This window comes from Leptodactylus fuscus, chromosome 9 (assembly GCF_031893055.1).
Source record: "Leptodactylus fuscus isolate aLepFus1 chromosome 9, aLepFus1.hap2, whole genome shotgun sequence".
Lineage (NCBI taxonomy): Eukaryota > Metazoa > Chordata > Amphibia > Anura > Leptodactylidae > Leptodactylus > Leptodactylus fuscus.
In genome coordinates, this window is record NC_134273.1 from 53,644,425 (window position 1) to 53,663,497 (window position 19,073).

General features: G+C 41.6%; 2 protein-coding genes across 2 annotated transcripts in view; both read right to left on the minus strand.

The window, feature by feature from the left end:
• Positions 1 to 5,147: 5,147 nt before the first annotated feature.
• On the minus strand, positions 5,148 to 6,239 carry APOBEC4 (apolipoprotein B mRNA editing enzyme catalytic polypeptide like 4). The gene has a single exon (XM_075286783.1). The coding sequence runs from the start codon at positions 6,237 to 6,239 to the stop codon at positions 5,148 to 5,150; it is 1,092 nt and encodes a 363-aa protein (XP_075142884.1).
• Positions 6,240 to 17,575: 11,336 nt separating this feature from the next.
• The window catches only part of COLGALT2 (collagen beta(1-O)galactosyltransferase 2), a 72,271-nt gene continuing 70,773 nt past the window's right edge, over positions 17,576 to 19,073 (minus strand). Inside the window, exon 12 of the mRNA XM_075286702.1 lies at positions 17,576 to 18,655. Within this exon, the coding sequence (XP_075142803.1) occupies positions 18,382 to 18,655 (274 nt within the window). The 3' untranslated portion in view covers positions 17,576 to 18,381. The remainder of the gene's footprint in view (positions 18,656 to 19,073) is intronic.

Here is a 19,073-nt window from a genome sequence, read left to right on the forward strand (position 1 = left end):
CTCTTCCTTCTCTCCTGCCAGGCTCCACCCACTTCCTTCCTCTCTGTCAGGGGGCTGATGGTCAAGTGATTCAGACCTTTGCTAGTTTATTCAAAGTGAACATTTTGCAAATACAGTTCTTTTTCTTTATAGACTGTTTATAGCAAGATTACACTCACATATGGATTGCTGTGCCCAATTCTGTACCCAAAATAGCAGTTTTTATATATGCAATTATATATTGTATAGATGTGCTTGGCATTGCGTCTCAGACTCACTCACTTGAATACATCTGAGCTGCAAAATGGCCACATGATGAATGAACATGACATCATTGGTCTGTGAAGAGAAAGCAGCAGCTGATTTGTTTGGGTCTCTGGGGTTGGCCCTTCAATGTTCAAATGTTGACCATCGATATGTAGCTCCTAGAAAACCCCTTTAATCCCTGAACCACCCCAAGCCACCAGGAATATAAGGGACCGCTTTATCTAGGATTTCAACTGCCTGATAAAATCCAGGTAGTCCATATAATAGGGACTGCACTTGTCAGTAATATTTCTGTATTTTTGTTATAGAAGAAAGTTGACATATTAGATATAGTCACATCTAGGACACAAGTCACTATACAGTTTAATATAAGCACAAAAAAAAAAAAAGGCTCTGCACTTTTCAGTTTTCTTTCTGGTGATTTGTTGGTACTTTTGTTACAGAGGAATACTGACGTATATTACATATAATGACTTGGTTACAGGACAGACTCATCCAAGACACAAGTCACTGCACAGTTAAATCTGAATTAAAATCACAAGACAAAAACTCATGTATCACGAGTCTACTAGAGCCATAGAGTATTGAGATACTTTACACCGACTTACCACCATATGTATCAGAAGACTTGTAAATTGTAAAAATCCATATATAGGGATGTAAATTAACAACATTATATAACTATGCATGTCAATATCATACAGAAAAACACCAAAGAAATTTGACCTGGTAAAGATGTTTTCTGGGATAGTTTTATGGCCTATCTGTAGGATGTAGGATATGCCTTCAATATCTGATTGGTGGTCCCGGTTCCCAAAAGAATCAGCTGTTAATTGCTGCTAGCAGTACTATACAGTGTACGGAGCTGGAAGGAGATTGCTGCACACATTGTAGTGGCTGTGCATGGGTAGTGATCTGTAATAGTGTGGCTCTGCATCTGGCTCCATATATATGGTAATGGGCCTGGCAGCAGACCCAAACAGCTTAGTGGCATGCAAGGACCAAGTGGCCCCCAATGATTCCATATTCATTACAATAAAAAAAGACCATAAAAAAATCCTAGAAACTCCCTTTTGTTCTGTTGGTGTATTGGAAGGATCAGTTTTTTAGGTGTCTTCGTATATTGAGAAGTACTATAAAAAGTACTAGAATATATTTTATTGTACAACGGTTACCTTGTGAAACTTCTGCTCTAGGACCCAGTAATTAATGTAGGTGTATACACTTAAAGGGAAAGTCCACCTTTTCTCATTATGCCACTAATATAGATCCTTCTAACTATAATCTGCACTTTTGCATCTAGTTTGGTTTCCTGTTTTAATGAAGTTTATGTTTATTAAAATTCTCGTATGATTCTTTCTCTTCAGTTTCTATGCATATTTAATGGTCTCTAATAGAGATGAGCGAACACTGTTCGGATCAGCCGATCCGAACAGCACGCTCCCATAGAAATGAATGGAAGCACCTGGCACGCAGACTTTGCTGGCGGCCGGCCGCTTAACCCCCCGCTTGCCGGCCGCTTCCATTCATTTCTATGGGAGCGTGCTGGGAGCGTGCTGTTTGGAACGGCTGTTCCGAACAGTGTTCACTCATCTCTAGTCTCTGTCTGCACATTATAACGTATATTGCGCATTCTGATCCTAAAGTTATCATCCTTCCATCTAGCTACTTTCTGATAATTTAACTCTCTCTCTCTATATATATATATTGCAAGGGAATATGAGAATATGACAGCAGGATCAGACTACATGTAGTCTGTAACCGTAGCAACACACAGGGTAGATTTAAGTTATAGACTAGAGATGAGCGAACACTAAAATGTTCGAGGTTCGAAATTCGATTCGAACAGCCGCTCACTGTTCGAGTGTTCGAATGGGTTTCGAACCCCATTATAGTCTATGGGGAACATAAACTCGTTAAGGGGGAAACCCAAATTCGTGTCTGGAGGGTCACCAAGTCCACTATGACACCCCAGGAAATGATACCAACACCCTGGAATGACACTGGGACAGCAGGGGAAGCATGTCTGGGGGCATAAAAGTCACTTTATTTCATGGAAATCCCTGTCAGTTTGCGATTTTCGCAAGCTAACTTTTCCCCATAGAAATGCATTGGCCAGTGCTGATTGGCCAGAGTACGGAACTCGACCAATCAGCGCTGGCTCTGCTGGAGGAGGCGGAGTCTAAGATCGCTCCACACCAGTCTCCATTCAGGTCCGACCTTAGACTCCGCCTCCTCCGGCAGAGCCAGCGCTGATTGGCCGAAGGCTGGCCAATGCATTCCTATGCGAATGCAGAGACTTAGCAGTGCTGAGTCAGTTTTGCTCAACTACACATCTGATGCACACTCGGCACTGCTACATCAGATGTAGCAATCTGATGTAGCAGAGCCGAGGGTGCACTAGAACCCCTGTGCAAACTCAGTTCACGCTAATAGAATGCATTGGCCAGCGCTGATTGGCCAATGCATTCTATTAGCCCGATGAAGTAGAGCTGAATGTGTGTGCTAAGCACACACATTCAGCACTGCTTCATCACGCCAATACAATGCATTAGCCAGTGCTGATTGGCCAGAGTACGGAATTCGGCCAATCAGCGCTGGCTCTTCTGGAGGAGGCGGAGTCTAAGATCGCTCCACACCAGTCTCCATTCAGGTCCGACCTTAGACTCCGCCTCCTCCAGCAGAGCCAGCGCTGATTGGCCGAATTCCGTACTCTGGCCAATCAGCACTGGCTAATGCATTGTATTGGCGTGATGAAGCAGTGCTGAATGTGTGTGCTTAGCACACACATTCAGCTCTACTTCATCGGGCTAATAGAATGCATTGGCCAGCGCTGATTGGCCAGAGTACGGAACTCGACCAATCAGCGCTGGCTCTGCTGGAGGAGGCGGAGTCTAAGGTCGGACCTGAATGGAGACTGGTGTGGAGCGATCTTAGACTCCGCCTCCTCCAGCAGAGCCAGCGCTGATTGGCCGAATTCCGTACTCTGGCCAATCAGCACTGGCTAATGCATTGTATTGGCGTGATGAAGCAGTGCTGAATGTGTGTGCTTAGCACACACATTCAGCTCTACTTCATCGGGCTAATAGAATACATTGGCCAATCAGCGCTGGCCAATGCATTCTATTAGCTTGATGAAGTAGAGTGTGCACAAGGGTTCAAGCGCACCCTCGGCTCTGATGTAGCAGAGCCGAGGCTGCACAAGGGTTCAAGCGCACCCTCGGCTCTGATGTAGCAGAGCCGAGGCTGCACAAGGGTTCAAGCGCACCCTCGGCTCTGATGTAGCAGAGCTGAGGGTGCACTTGAACCCTTGTGCACCCTCGGCTCTGCTACATCAGAGCCGAGGGTGCGCTTGAACCCTTGTGCAGCCTCGGCTCTGCTACATCAGAGCCGAGGGTGCGCTTGAACCCTTGTGCAGCCTCGGCTCTGCTACATCAGAGCCGAGGGTGCGCTTGAACCCTTGTGCAGCCTCGGCTCTGCTACATCAGAGCCGAGGGTGCGCTTGAACCCTTGTGCAGCCTCGGCTCTGCTACATCAGAGCCGAGGGTGCGCTTGAACCCTTGTGCACACTCTGCTTCATCAAGCTAATAGAATGCATTGGCCAGCGCTGATTGGCCAATGCATTCTATTAGCCCGATGAAGTAGAGCTGAATGTGTGTGCTAAGCACACACATTCAGCACTGCTTCATCACGCCAATACAATGCATTTGCCAGTGCTGATTGGCCAGAGTACGGAATTCGGCCAATCAGCGCTGGCTCTGCTGGAGGAGGCGGAGTCTAAGGTCGGACCTGAATGGAGACTGGTGTGGAGCGATCTTAGACTCCGCCTCCTCCAGCAGAGCCAGCGCTGATTGGTCGAGTTCCGTACTCTGGCCAATCAGCGCTGGCCAATGCATCCCTATGGGAAAAAGTTTATCTCACAAAAATCACAATTACACACCCGATAGAGCCCCAAAAAGTTATTTTTAATAACATTCCCCCCTAAATAAAGGTTATCCCTAGCTATCCCTGCCTGTACAGCTATCCCTGTCTCATAGTCACAAAGTTCACATTCTCATATGACCCGGATTTGAAATCCACTATTCGTCTAAAATGGAGGTCACCTGATTTCGGCAGCCAATGACTTTTTCCAATTTTTTTCAATGCCCCCGGTGTCGTAGTTCCTGTCCCACCTCCCCTGCGCTGTTATTGGTGCAAAAAAGGCGCCAGGGAAGGTGGGAGGGGAATCGAATTTTGGCGCACTTTACCACGCGGTGTTCGATTCGATTCGAACATGGCGAACACCCTGATATCCGATCGAACATGTGTTCGATAGAACACTGTTCGCTCATCTCTATTATAGACATAAATGGTAGAATAGTTTTATTTCTATTTGTAAAATTGTTTTCTTTTATATTTTAGATACACCGGAGCTGTATTTGGGGACAGTACATAGCCATTCATTTAGCTAACGAAATTGTCCTTCACTAACATTGCAACATTGCATCTGGCATCTGTAGGAAGACACTTTCACAGAAAGCTCACCTCTTGCAATAGCCTGAACATGGAAATGCTAAGCCTTGTGAGGCCACGTTCCCATGTTACGGAGATGCAGTATTTGTTTGTTGCACATTTTGCTGTGTTTTTTAAACCTAAGTCAGGAGTGGCTTGAAAAGTAATGGAAAATATAAAAGAAGGTCTTAGATATTTCCTTTCTGTTTAATCCACTCCTGACTTTGGCTAAAAAAAAAACCGCACCAAAATCTGCAACAACAAAATCTTTGTTTCAGCTATGTGTGACCTTAGCCATAATATTTTAAGGCCTACAAAAAACTTTATATAGCAAAATACATTTCTGCTGCGTGCTACTCAGTCGTACACTACATAATATCTCTTCTATGGCCTTTGCCTTAATACAATTCTTAGTGCTTGGATTTTTTCACAGACTTGGTTTTCCTTTTCCTTCTTTCTCTTTTGGCTTCTTTATCCTTTTCTGTTACCACTTGCTCAGTTATTAGAACCTCATTAATTTTTTTTGTATTTGGCACAATATTTCTTGAACTCAATTCTTCACTCATGTCGCCAGGCATGTTTAGATGTCGGACAACTTGTATGGGTTTGGAAGAAACTTCTTTTGAGCCCTGTAAACCAGGCATAAAGGGCAAGCGTGGAAACAATGGAGGATAGTACAGAAAGAAGCCATTATGGGGTTGAGGGATAACTGTAGGAATCTTATCTCGTTGATTCTCTAGAGAACGTTTTGTTTCTTGAGGTTGAGAAACTGGAGGAGGGTCAATAAAATAAGGCTTGATCCCAGTGATAAAATGAATCATGTGTGCATTGTAACTGTCGGCAGAAACTCTCGCGGGCAGAATTGGTTGATATAAAGTGCTCTCTGGAACTTCTTTCACAAAAGCATTAAGAACAGTCTTCCAAACTCCATTGCTCAATGGATTCAGCGTTACTCTTGGCCAGTGACCAGCAAGGCTCTTTAATGCTTCTTTGTTCCAAAAAGAAGCAGGAAACTCTTCTGCAACATGGTACAACTGCGAGAAATAGATATCGAGGCGCATCTCAGGATACTTCATTAAGAAATCGTGTATTTTACTGATGCAACAATGTCCGTGCTCATTGCAAGGAGTAAAGTTAGTGTAAAGAGTTAAGTAGCCAACTGGGTTATGCTGGTAGATAAAGGAGTCCAGATATCCCTGATTCTCAAACAGCATGGACTCTGCGTGAAGGTTAAAAAGAGTGCAGTTTGTGACCTGACCTTTCTGTATGATTGATCCATTGAAAGCTTTTATTTCATAAAATATCATCTGTTTATTTTCAGGCATTGTCGGTCCGTATGGAAAGCCAAATGCCTCATAGAACTCTCCATAAGTAACCCTGCCATCTTCTCCTGTTCTAATATGATAGGGACATTTCACACAATTGTGGTTTTGATAAAGCCAGTAATATGGCTTTACTAGGGTTCCATTATATCCAGAGAATTCCTGGAAAATACTCTCCATCTACAGCTGCTAAGAGGCGTCCACAATCCAGGTTGTATTCTTCCACCTTGAAATTTTGCCTGCAAAATACATATGTATATAGTAAATGTATTTGAAATGTCACTTCATGGGCCTGATAGTTCAGGAAAATAACCCCATTGTCTTATTATATACTAAATTTTTTTATTAGAGATGAGCGAGTAGTACTCGATCGAGTAGGTATTCGATCAAATACTACGGTATTCCAAATGCTCGTACTCGATCGAGTACCACTCACTATTCAAATGTAAAAGTTTGATGCAGAACCAGCATTGATTGGCTGAATGCTATACAGTTGGCCAATCAACACTGGTTCTTCTCCTACCTTTAGAAGTCTTCTCCGTGCAGCTTCCCCGCAGTGTCTTCTAGCTCTGAATTCACTCTGCCAGGCATCGGGCCTGGGCAGAGCCAACTGCGCATGTCCGCTTGTAGTGCGGGGACGCTGCACGGAGAAGACTTCTCGGAGGATCCAGCCCGACCCTCACTCGTGGACTTGGTAAGTATAATTTGATCGAACATTACCTACACCTGAAACGAGCATTTTCCCCCCATAGACTATAATAGGGTTCGATATTCGATTCAAGTAGTCGAATATTGAGGGGCTACTCGAAACGAATATCGAACCTCGAACATTTTACTGTTCGCTCATCTCTATTTGTTGTATATATTACTTTAGAGTCATGAACTGCTGCATGTGTATATTAAAGGGAATGCATCACCGTATTTTGCGTTTACAAATTAAAATGCTTAATAAAACATATTCATTTCTCTATTGTTTTTGTTTGGTTATTATACCTTAACATTTACTTTTAAGGCGTCAGCCATCTTTCCTAAGCGGCCCCAGAAATTTCTTGACAGCAGGCACTTCGACATATAATGAGAAACTTCAGTCAGGAAAGGATCTATGATCTTCAGAGTAATGTTGGGTGACTAGGCGCAGATAAAGGTTGACAGATTTGCTCTTAAGTATTCTGGGGTGGGGTGGAATAACAATAAGGGAACACTAAATGTAGATATGAATGATAACAGTAAAGAGCTTTCAGTCTGTGGGATGTTCAGCATGGCCCTGAAAAATGAGCTGTCTTGTAGAAACTTGCAGAAAAAAAAAATCTGTATATCTTTCCATTTTAAGGCTAAGTTTACAGAGTTTTTTGGTCAGGTATCCGCCTCAGGGTAAGTTCATACGGGGTTTCTTGGTTCGGAACCTGAGGCGGGTATCTGCAACTGAAAGCCAGTGCACTGCACCGGCATCCAGCTGCACACTCCGCTCCGGATTAGGCCCAATGAATGTGTCTAGTCCGGAGGGGGGAGTGTCTTCAGGACGAATCGCGAAACAAAACAGCCTGAAGAATGAGCATCTTTTCCAGAAAAAAACGGCTCCCAGAAAAAAGACCTGAGCGGCTCCCATTGATTTCAATGGGAGCCGTGTTTTGGGTCAGGATTTTGAACGGGATATAGCTCAAAAATCCCCATTTGAACTTACCCTCAAAATCAGCCTCCAAAAAAATCCTACCAATAGTACTCTATTGGGAGGCCTTTTTGGTGACTGATTTTGAGGTGGATTCCTGACTAAATTCCTGACCAAAAACTCAGTGTGAACTCGGCCTAGGACCTCATATAGTGAACCACAGAGAATAAGTGCTACGGAAAAGACCGTGACGGAAACACATTGTGGTTTTGAGTAGTTTTCCTCTACGGACTTTTTGTCCCCATTATACATATACAGAAAACGCCAGCATTTCCGTAGATATAAATAACATGCTGCGATTTACAAAATTTCTGCTGCAGATTTTTTCTGTAATGCGTGGATGGGATTAGACAGAATTCCAACCACTTTGCAGGTAATGTAACACGCTGTGGTTTTGAATGGACCGAGAGTTGTACATGTTTTATGTCACTCCATTTATTGTATAACTGTGTACTTGACTTTACTTTGTCAGGTCCATAGAGATGAATGTGACTGCTACATTCAGAAGGAACCCTCTGTTCTTGTGATCATTGGAAGTCTCATCAGTTAGGCCTCAAGGATCAAACACTTATCATTTCTCCTGTGGATAGGTGATAAGTTGTAAGCTCGAGACGACCCCTTTGAAATCAGTAAATTACCCAAGGAGTCTGTAACTATGGTCTACAAGTCTCTGCTTATACATACTGCGCAGAATATAATTGCAGGCACTTTGTAGTCATTTCTTTGTTGTACTGTACATGGCACATACATTTGGAAGTTATTTAAAATAGTTTATTTTTCCGTAACAGAAAACATCCCATGCAGTTATAAGAGTCTCATTGTGTACGTGGTGTTTACTAGCTATTGATGCACTTCTCTGTACTATTATCATGTAGGCTCCATACATTGTAAACAATCCGCTTAGATTAAAGCTGTATATGTAAGACATAAGGCTTCAAAGCACGAGCATAGACCAAATCTGACCTAACTTGATGAAGCAGGAGCTGAGAAAATTAATGTACAGGTTTCCTTTTAACATAGATAGTAGATGATCAGGCAATGTATGTGAGAGGCATGAGAACATATTAGTGTAAAAAATCCAGCCAGTTCAACTAGAGCTTCCCTTAGGAAGATTTTGCAGCATTTTTTTTTTCAAAGCCAGGATTGTATTTAACAGAAGGAAGAAGTATAAGAGCTTACTTTATATTTCCCATTCCTTTTCCAGCTTCTCTTGACTTTGGCTCAAAAAACTGCATCAAAATATGCAAGAATAAAAAAAAACCTGCTTTTCTACAAGATGGCGCCACATTGCAGAAATACAGCTTTGTGGTTTTTTTTTTTTGGTTTTTTTTTATTGCAGATTCTACTTCTCCCTTCTGCTCAATCCACTCCTGACTTTGGATCCAAAAAATGCAGCAAAATTTACAACAAAAAAGTTGCAACTTTATTATATGAATATATGATAATATATGTTAAATAAGAAAGTGCTACAATACGATAAAGTAATGTATCTAACCGCTGGGTCAGACAAATGAGAAAATATATTATAAACCACATATATATATAGAATACTAATATTACTAATATTCAGCAACTAATATGAACCCAAAATAGAGAGTAACACAATATATAATATACGCTCTCTCTCTCTCTATATATATATATATATATATATACACACACACACACACACACACACACACACACACAGACCAATATGTACTATACCAGACCCATTGGTGCTAATTGTGTTGCAATGTGTTACTTTCTATGTTGAGCTCACAGTACTATACCATATACAGTATGTATGATTAGTGATATATCTTCTCAATTGTCTGATCCCAGCGGGAACATACATTACTTTATCATGTTTTACCATATTGACATTTCCAGCAATATACGGCTACATTTCTTCATTCTGTGACCCCCTCACTCAGCCTTATGATTTTATTTTAACCTATATTGATATAATAAAGTTGCACTGATTATTTTACTTCTGAGTCTTGTGTAGTTATATGGTTTTGCCCTTTTTATACCAGTTAAATAGCTAAAAGTCCATTTGTTTGGTCAAATGTAAACCAATTAGCAATGTAGTAATTATATCTGAAATGAAAAATCACATTCATTACACCAATTACAACCTTAGCAACTATACTGTATCATATATAATTACAAAATTACATTACAACAACTTTGGAACATTCTGGAAGTTAAATGATCTATCCACTTCTTGTGTCTGTTTAATGTCTTCATTTCTTACTCTGAAATACAAGGTACGGACTCCAGGGTAGGTGCCCCAATGTGGTGATATGTAATGTTAGATTAGAGCTCTATGAGATAATGTACATTGTCATTTAAAAGGAAGCTTAATGTAAACCTTGATGGTCAAACTGAATTGTCTTTGTAGTTTTTAGTGTCCCACTTAGTAGACAACCATAGACAACAAGTACTAACATAGGGATATTCTTGCTGAGTGCTGCAAATAATGAAATAAGTAGTCGCATCACTATGGCAAGTACTTGTAACAATAAGGTACTCTGGCAGAACTGTTTACATTGTAATTGGATCTATTGGGTTTCAGTACAATATAATGTCTCCAGATAAATGGAAAAACTCAGTTATTAGTGGAAAATGTCTCTAGTGAAGGATACGTTCACACACAACAGAAATTTCTGATACCATCTCATTCACCTGAAAGCAGGCTTGCAGAAATGTATGTTCTTCCTGCTGTTAGGATAGTAAATGCATTTCTGAGCCAATAGTGAGAACCAGCACTAGACACACTAATCAAAATGGTGAATATGGCGCTGAGTATCCAGCACCCCCCCGGGCTGCACCAACTCCAACCCCACAGTGGTGGGGATAGACAGGCGGCACTGCTTGGCAGATTGGTACGAGTTGTGAAGCGCCAGACACAGAGCGCACCACATATCGCAGCAGAACCATAAACTAGGAACTCTTGCCAGCAGATCCTCAGGGTAGCAGTGCAGGTCCAGAAGGCAGCAGCAGGCGGTGGTCAGCAGGTAGCCGCAGAGATACCAAAGGATAGTCATTCAGTCTGAGTCATCAACAAGAGAGCAGCCCAGTACAGAGGGTAATCAGAGGGAAGGTCAGGCAGGCTGGGTCAGTAACAGGATATACAATGCAGTACAGAAACAGTGTTCAGGAAGCAGAGGTCTAAAGGCAAGTTAGGGTCATAAACAGGAGCAGGTTTACTACAAAAACAGGAGGGAAAAGTCAGAGGTCAAAGCAGGGGTCAGGAAACGAGGCAACAGACAAAAAGAGATGCTTACTATCATGAACCAGGTATACTGAATAGCCAGTCTGGCGCAAGATCCCATCGTTAAATAAGCTCCGGCCCGCCGTTAGGGCTGAAAAAATCGGAAGTCCCCTGTCCGGCTTAGGAGGAGACTGGCAACCCCCACACATCACTGCAGAAGTTCTGGGTTGCCTCCCGAGACCGGAAGCAGGGAACTCAGGAGCACAAAGAGGAGAGGGTCGGCAATGTTATGACCCGCTCTTTGCAGTCTCAGCCTGTCTGAACAGCATTTGGTGTATGAATCATCTGACAAGCTGTAGGGGAATGTTCACACTGGACATGCATTTCTCTGGTAGCACTCATGCGTGGATCACGTGATGAGTTGCATTGTGGGTCAGTGCTTAGTATGTCTTTGCCTCAGAAGCGGTTTAAAGGGGTATTCCCACGTCGCATACTCACTAGTCTTCACTGTTGTAAAATCTTCTTTCTTCCTGGTTTCTTGCGTCATTTGGTGGGCGGGGTTTCACATGCAACCTGCTGTTTAGCCCCGCCCTCAAATTCGTGTGTAGCTCCACCCACCCATATTGGACTATGAAGTACAGGCAGCAGCAACTCCATTCTGTGTTACATACAGAGACTGCCTGTCTCTGCCATAATGAACACAATTGAATTAGCTTAGCTAGCCTGATAGCTGGGAGAACAGAAGAAATGAAAGCAGCTCCTCTCCCCTATCTGATAGCAGGAAGCTAGGTCACATGGTGTAGACACAGGAATAGCTAGATACACAGGCTCGCTCCCGTGCACTTAGCCCCTCCTCCCTCCCCCCTATTTAGAGATGGTTCACTGTTGGAAGATAGCTTGTAGAGGAAGACCTGCAAGACCAGACAAGCTAGAAGAGCCACGTGGAGAGAGGGACACATCTAACAGGACATCAGTTGCTGTTCAGGTCAGGGGGGTATCTACTGTGGTAGCTGCGATTATTTTATTTTTTTTCTAATAGGTCGTTACCTACTGGAGTAACTCCAGCAGGTAAGGGGGGCCTATTTACTTACTGATCCTCACTCCTGCTCACAGCCGCCTGCGCTTCTCCTTCTGCGGAGGCTGTAAGCAGGAGCTGCTACAGGTAAGTAAGGCCGCAGGCCTGGGAAGCCCACAAACACTTCCATACCGGGTCAATTTGTAGTTCAGGACTAGACACATTTTCGGGTTTTTTTGTATGTGTGGTTTTGAGGGCTATAACATGTTTATCATTTGTGTTATTCAACTAATTTCTCTTCGTCTTTTTTCTGGTGACACATAGGGCTTTATTTTTATGTTGTTTTTATTTTTGCAATTGTTTTAATTTTTTTATATTCGGGAAAGTATAAACAAAACAAAAGAAGGGGGAATATGTGTCTGTTTTTCACTTTTTTTTTTTTTTAATTTAATAGCACAGAGTACTACTATAAAAAAAAAACCTTTATACAATAACTTTTCCTCTCCATCATGGTAATTTTTATTTTGTATTGTGTCATTGGGGATGGGGCGTGTTACTGGCGTATTAGTTTATTTATTTTAATTGTTTTATTTATTTATTTTTTTCTATTCATTTTTTTTTTTTTACATTGTGTCCCTATAAGGTCATACATTTGGACACATCTGAACACTATTTATTTTTATTTTTTTGGAGGGGAAGCTGATTTCCACTGTAACTGGGGCTGAATACAGCCTCCTGCCCATTCTACAGAGCTGATCTGGGTCCTGTAGAACCCAGTAGCATCCCAGCAGCTCTAATAGACTCTAATCTCGGTGGGTCAAGTGACCGCTGGGTCAGAGGGGAGCGGCATCATGGCAGCGCTTATAGCTGTGTATACAGCGCTCATTGTACACTGCGATCAGGGAAGGCAGGGACGGTAATAAGCCTTCCCTGCCTTCTCTAGGGGAGCTCTGACTATAGTTACTGCAAGCTCCCTGTTTCAGCAGCTGCACAATTTTGTGCAGTTACTGAAAACTGCTTGGACAGACCGATACGTCATAGCAGAACAAGGCATCCACCTTCCGAACGTAAAAACCTAATGGGCCGTTCGGAAGTGGTTAAAACAAACCTTAACATACCTCTCTTTACTGACAATATCATCCTCCTAATGTTTGCTAAAAATTTTGTTACAGAATATTTGTATGGGTTTCATGATTTAGAAAAATTGTATATTATACAAATGTAACTTTCCAAATATGTAGTGTACTATACCTTAAACTTAAAACCCAGTAAAATTCTTGATACAGAAACAGCAAATTATACAGATAATTTCACAAAACTTTAAAATAAGGATTTTACAAGTAGAATTGGAATTAATTTTGTGTTATTTTTATTGTAGATCTATAGATCACAATAGAGACCAATTCATTTGGTCTATATACAAGAACTGTATACCTGGGAAAGACAACAGATGGGTTTTGTCTGTGCACTATGCAGGCAGTCTAATGTATAGCAAACAGTATGGTATAACATACAACACACAAAATGCTCTTTTACTTACTGTATCTGGTCTGTAGTTACAAGTTCTGTGAGTTCCCACTTCTGTAGGAGTTGCTGCAAGAATTTCTAGGCAATACAAAGTGGTTGCTAAGCCATTAGGCTGTAGAAGGCATTGTATTGTGTACAGACGGGTGTGTCCTAACTATATTACAGCATTCCTTGTCCATACACTCACATGTACAAATATGGTTTCTGTTTTCTATGCTGGTAATTTCTACCTGTTCAAGTAAGCAGAACTGCATGTATTTGCCAGACATTTCAGCATGTGTCTATAGACTACACTTCTAATAGATCACAACACTGTCAGACATTGGGCTAAGGGATTTACCAGTGAAATACCTGCAGGGAATAGTAGTCTGTGAGAGCCTTTTTAAAGGGCAGCAGTAAAGACTTTCACCCCCTCTTGTGGTAAGACCTAGGGTATAGAGATGAGCGAACAGTAAAATGTTCGAGATTCGAGATTTGTTTCAAGTAGCCCCTCAATATTCGACTACTCGAATCGACTATTGAACCCTATTATAGTCTATGGGGGGAAAATGCTCGTTTCAGGGGTAGGCAACATTCGATCAAATTATACTTACCAAGTCCACGAGTGAGGGTCGGGCTGGATCCTCCGAGAAGTCTTCTCCTTGCAGGGCCCCCGCGGCATCTTCCGGCTCTGAATTCACTCTGCCAGGCATCGGGCCTGGGCAGAGCCAACTGTGCATGTCCGCACTACAAGCGGACATGCGCAGTCGGCTCTGCCCAGGCCCGATGCCTGGCAGAGTGAATTCAGAGCCGGAAGACGCCGCGGGGAAGCTGCACAGAGAAGACTTCTAAAGGTAGGAGAAGAACCAGCATTGATTGGCTGACTGTATAGCATTCGGCCAATCAATGCTGGTTGTGCATCGAACTTTTCCATTCGAATAGCGAGTGGTACTCGATCGAGTACGAGTATTTCGAATACCGTAGTATTTGATCAAATACCTACTCCATCGAATACTACTCGCTCATCTCTACTAGGGTATAATCATAAGGCACCAGTTATCATTTAGATATCTGCCTGAAGAATAACTGCATACCAAGTTCTGCAGCAATCTGACATTTCTAGCTGGGTGCATTATTTTTTTTTAACACTATAATTTAGATCACAAAGTCTTCGGCTTTACTCAAATTAGAGGATGAAAAAATGAATACATGGGGCACTATGGGGCATAATACTGTGTGTAGGGGGCACTATGGAGCATAATACTGTGTGCAGGGGCCACTATGGGGCATAATACTGTGTGCAGGGGCTACTATGGGGCATAATACTGTGTGCAGGGGCCACTATGGGGCATAATACTGTGTGTAGGGGCCACTATGGGCCATACTACTGTGATGCAACAGTGCTGAGTGTGCAGCAGGGTTCAGTGGTTCTCCGGTGTAGCAGTGCTGGCCGTGCGCTCAGCTTGGCTGTATCTCTGGAGTAGCTGAGCTGAGCGCACGGCCAGCACTGCTACATCTCGGCATAGGAATGTATTGACCAGCGTTGATTGGCCAAATGCCATACAGAGTACAGCATTCGGCCAATCAACGCTGGTTCTGCTGGAGGAGGCGGAGTCTATGTTCGGTCCACAGCAGTCTCCATTCTGGTCCGATCTTAGACTCCACCTCCTCACAGACGAGCGTCCGGCAGAACCAGCGTTGATTGGCCGAATGCTGTACTCTGTATGGCATTCAGCCAATCAACGCTGGTCAATGCATTCCTATGGGAAAAAGTCAGCTCCCGCATATCACAAGTTGACAGGGATCCCGACCAGATAGAGCCCCCAAAGAGCTGGGTGAGTAACATTCCCACCTAAATAAAGCTAATTCCTAGCTAACCCTGCCTGTACATCTGTCCCTGTCTCACAGTCACATAGTTCATAGTCTCATATGAACCTGATATTAAATCCACTCTTCGTATAAATTGGAGGTCACCTGAATTAGCCAGCCAATTACGTTTTCTGATTTTTTTTAAATGCCTCCGTTGTCGTAGTTCTTGTCCCACCTCCCCTGCGCAGTTATTGGTGCAAAAAAAGCGCCAGGGAAGGTGGGAGGGGAATTGAATTTTTAGTGAGTTTGCTACCTGGTGTTCAACTCGAATCGAACATCTCGAACAGCCTGATATCCGATTGAACATGTAGTCAGTCTAACGCTGTTCACTCATCTCTAGTCATAACATTTCATGGTAAAAATATATATTTAATATGTATTGCTGGAAATGAATGAAAGATCTGCTTGTAAATGTATATGTACCCCATATAGTACAAAATGTGTTCTACAAAGTTTATCACTTAATACCTAAATTCTGCAATCTATACGCTATTAAATTACATAAGTGAACGACTGCCAACTTGCAGTGAACAATGCTGGCTCTAAGCTCATTAAATGTCATTTGGTAATAAAAACTAATTTGGTGTAACTGAGCACCCTATGAGTGGCCAACATCTTCTCCCACATCTGCTCCCCATCTTCCAGAAACTAATGAGTTGTCTATATAAACTAAAGCAGCTGTAGTTGCTGAAACTGGAAACAAAAAAAATATTTTAATCCAGATATATTTTATTTATTTTATAATTAACTCCTAATGTAAATACAACACAGTTTCCTAAAATGGATCATTCTGTTCTTGCTGTATTGGAACTGAGGGAGCTCTTACATGGTGCACCAAAGCTACATTCACTTACCACTATTTGCCAGGCTGCGCTTGTACTTGCTATTTTAAACAATGTGAAGTACAGGCGCAGCCAAGCAATTGGCGGTCTTCAGCCAATCTGAACATTGGGGGTGAGAATGAATAGCATGTCTCATAAGATAAGAGTTGATATTAAAATTTGACAATACAGTTTTGTTGCAGTCACTGAACAAAGTGTAATATTTGTATGCCTATGGCAACACTAAGGCACACCTTTAATTTACAATATACATCCAGTAATACAAGTAAAATTAAAGAGAAATTATTATACAAAATAAGTCTGCAGTGTATATATATATATATATATATATATATATTTATTTATTTATATATTTAGTATGCAGTGTTCCCATGGTGACCTATGTGACCTTCCTTGGTTGTTTTCTTTATCGGCTGAAGGAACCCTCTTTGACCTGCATAAGACTGTATATGAATGTGCCTGAACTTTATATGAATGTGCCTGAACTTTTTATGAATACAACAACTACGGAAATTAGTTTGTGTCTTTCATTGAGAAGCTACTTCTGGAAACAAGGGTTTATGTAATAAAAAAAAAGGTCATGTAGCCTTAACCATCCACAGAAAATATCTCTGTAGGTAATGTTTTGCTGAGATTAAAAGGAACCAGCTAGGAGGATTTAGGTCCAGGTTGGCAATCCAACCTGTTATCTTTCATGGACAATGATGCCTTAACATGTATGCAGTGAAATGCAGTGAAATGTAGAAAAAGAACATATAAAAAAAAAATGGTAAAATCTCTGCAATAAAAAAGGACCTCAAGCGACACTTCTTCCAGATTTGTCATCACCAGACACTGGCTTAGTTCTGTCACTCCTACACTGGTGGAGCGGCTCCAGGAGCTTCTCTGCATTCAGGGAATGGAGATCTTGGTGGCACAGGACTCTCCCAACTCCTCAAAATTTGAGCTAATCTGGTACTCATGGGTCTTGTTTCAGAATTCCAATAAGTACTCTAACCGGGTGGATGATAGATTCCCTTTAATGAGATTTTGCTGAAGTCTAACTAGCTTCAAAGTTGAGAATACAAGAAAGCATGGAAATGTGTCCATTCAAACACAGTCTAAGCAAACCGAAAATCTCTAAAGGATCGATGAACATTGAAGATGAAGATGTACCAAGAATACTCATAGGGGATCACAAAAGGTCCATATATATATATATTTATCTATATATACACACTGTATATATATATATATATATATATATATATATATATATATATATATACACACACACATATATACACACTGTGTTATGGAGACACATTTTTCCCTATAAGTAAATTGACCACATAAACCTAGATTGCAGCATAAGTCAAGTCACCAAGTTTTACTGAGTTTGTCCATTGGTTTTATTTTAAGAAATATTTATAGTTTTTATACCAATATTTAACATCGCAATTTCGTTAACAAAAAATAATTTTAGGACTATTTTTTTTTTTACCTAAGAATTTCTCCCGAATAAAAACAAGATGCATATCCCACTTAAATAACTGGCACACAGACTTAGCAGAATATTTACTGATACAATTCTGAGTATCAAAGTCAAAATAGATTTTCTCCAAAAAATGTTCTTCAGTATCAAAATGTGCTTGACGTTTACCACACAGAACATATAATATGTTGTAATATACATAAATACACAAAAATAAATTCTACAAAAGTTGCCACTAGAGATTTACCAGGCCTTAGATCTATGCTGCATCAATAGCTGTTGAACGACTTGCGCCCAACTCTTTTTATCTAATGACTTTCTTATTGATATTGGTTGCAGTCGTATGAGGCTCTCAGAAAAGTTGTATTCTTGCGGTACTGAATGTGCACACACACCAACCATAAAAGTACTGCAACCGTTGTAGTCAGTAGGTTTAGACAGAGTAGCATGTAAATACAACATTCCTGAGATGTTCATACGTCTGTGACATAGATCAATAAGAAAGTTATGAAGCGTTTCTTTTTATCTCTTGTTACTTATGTCCACTTTTTCCCCATGTGTGACCTCGGCCTAAATGGAATAGTATTATTCTGCGACATTGTCATCAACACTTGTAGATGTAGCAGGACCTTTACAGCCGATGTTCTATACATGTGTTTTCTCATATAAAATTATTTGCTTTTTCCAAATATTCACAGTAACCATTTCTTTCTATACAAAACCTAGACTCTATACACACGCATTATAGTAATCATAGCTCATCCCGAGATGATGTGTCAAGTGTAGTCTGAGGTGACAATGCCTCTGTATTCTGAGCATCCGTGTCTATTTGACCCTGCTGTCTTGTTTTCCCAGAGTATTGTCTGTCCCAATCAGTTGCCACCGTTTCATTATCCCATATGGTGGATGTTTCCGTGTCACTGAAATATCCGGGTTGGCCAGTGTAATGAGTTGGGTAGACAAGCAGGGGTTCGGCAGAAAAGGCCTTAAGATTCCGTGGGTAATAATGCTCCATGTATTTCTCTCTAAAGACAAGAACAAGATGGTGAATTAGATCATTATAACACCATTTAAAGCATATTAAAGGGGTATCTTATCCAGCATAACATTTAAAGTTGTACCTTAAAGGGGTATTCCCACCTCACATACTCATCAGTCTTTACTGCTGTAAAATCTTTTCTTTCTGGTTTCTTGCATCATTTGGTGGGCGTGGTTTCACGTGCAACCTGCTGTTTAGCTCCGCCCCTAAATTCGCATGTAGCTCCGCCCACCCATATTGGACTATGAAGTACAGGCAGCAGCAACTCCATTCTGTGTTACATACAGACACTGCCTGTCTCTGCCATAATGAACACAATTGAGTTAGCTATCCTGATAACTGGGAGAACAGAAGAAATGAAAGCAGCTTCTCTCCCCTATCTGATAGCAGGAAGCTAGGTCACA

What these genes read in the sequence shown, in the direction of transcription:
- APOBEC4 (XM_075286783.1), bottom strand. Translation starts at nt 6,239, where the DNA reads ATGGAGAGTATTTTCCAGGAATTCTCTGGATATAATGGAACCCTAGTA.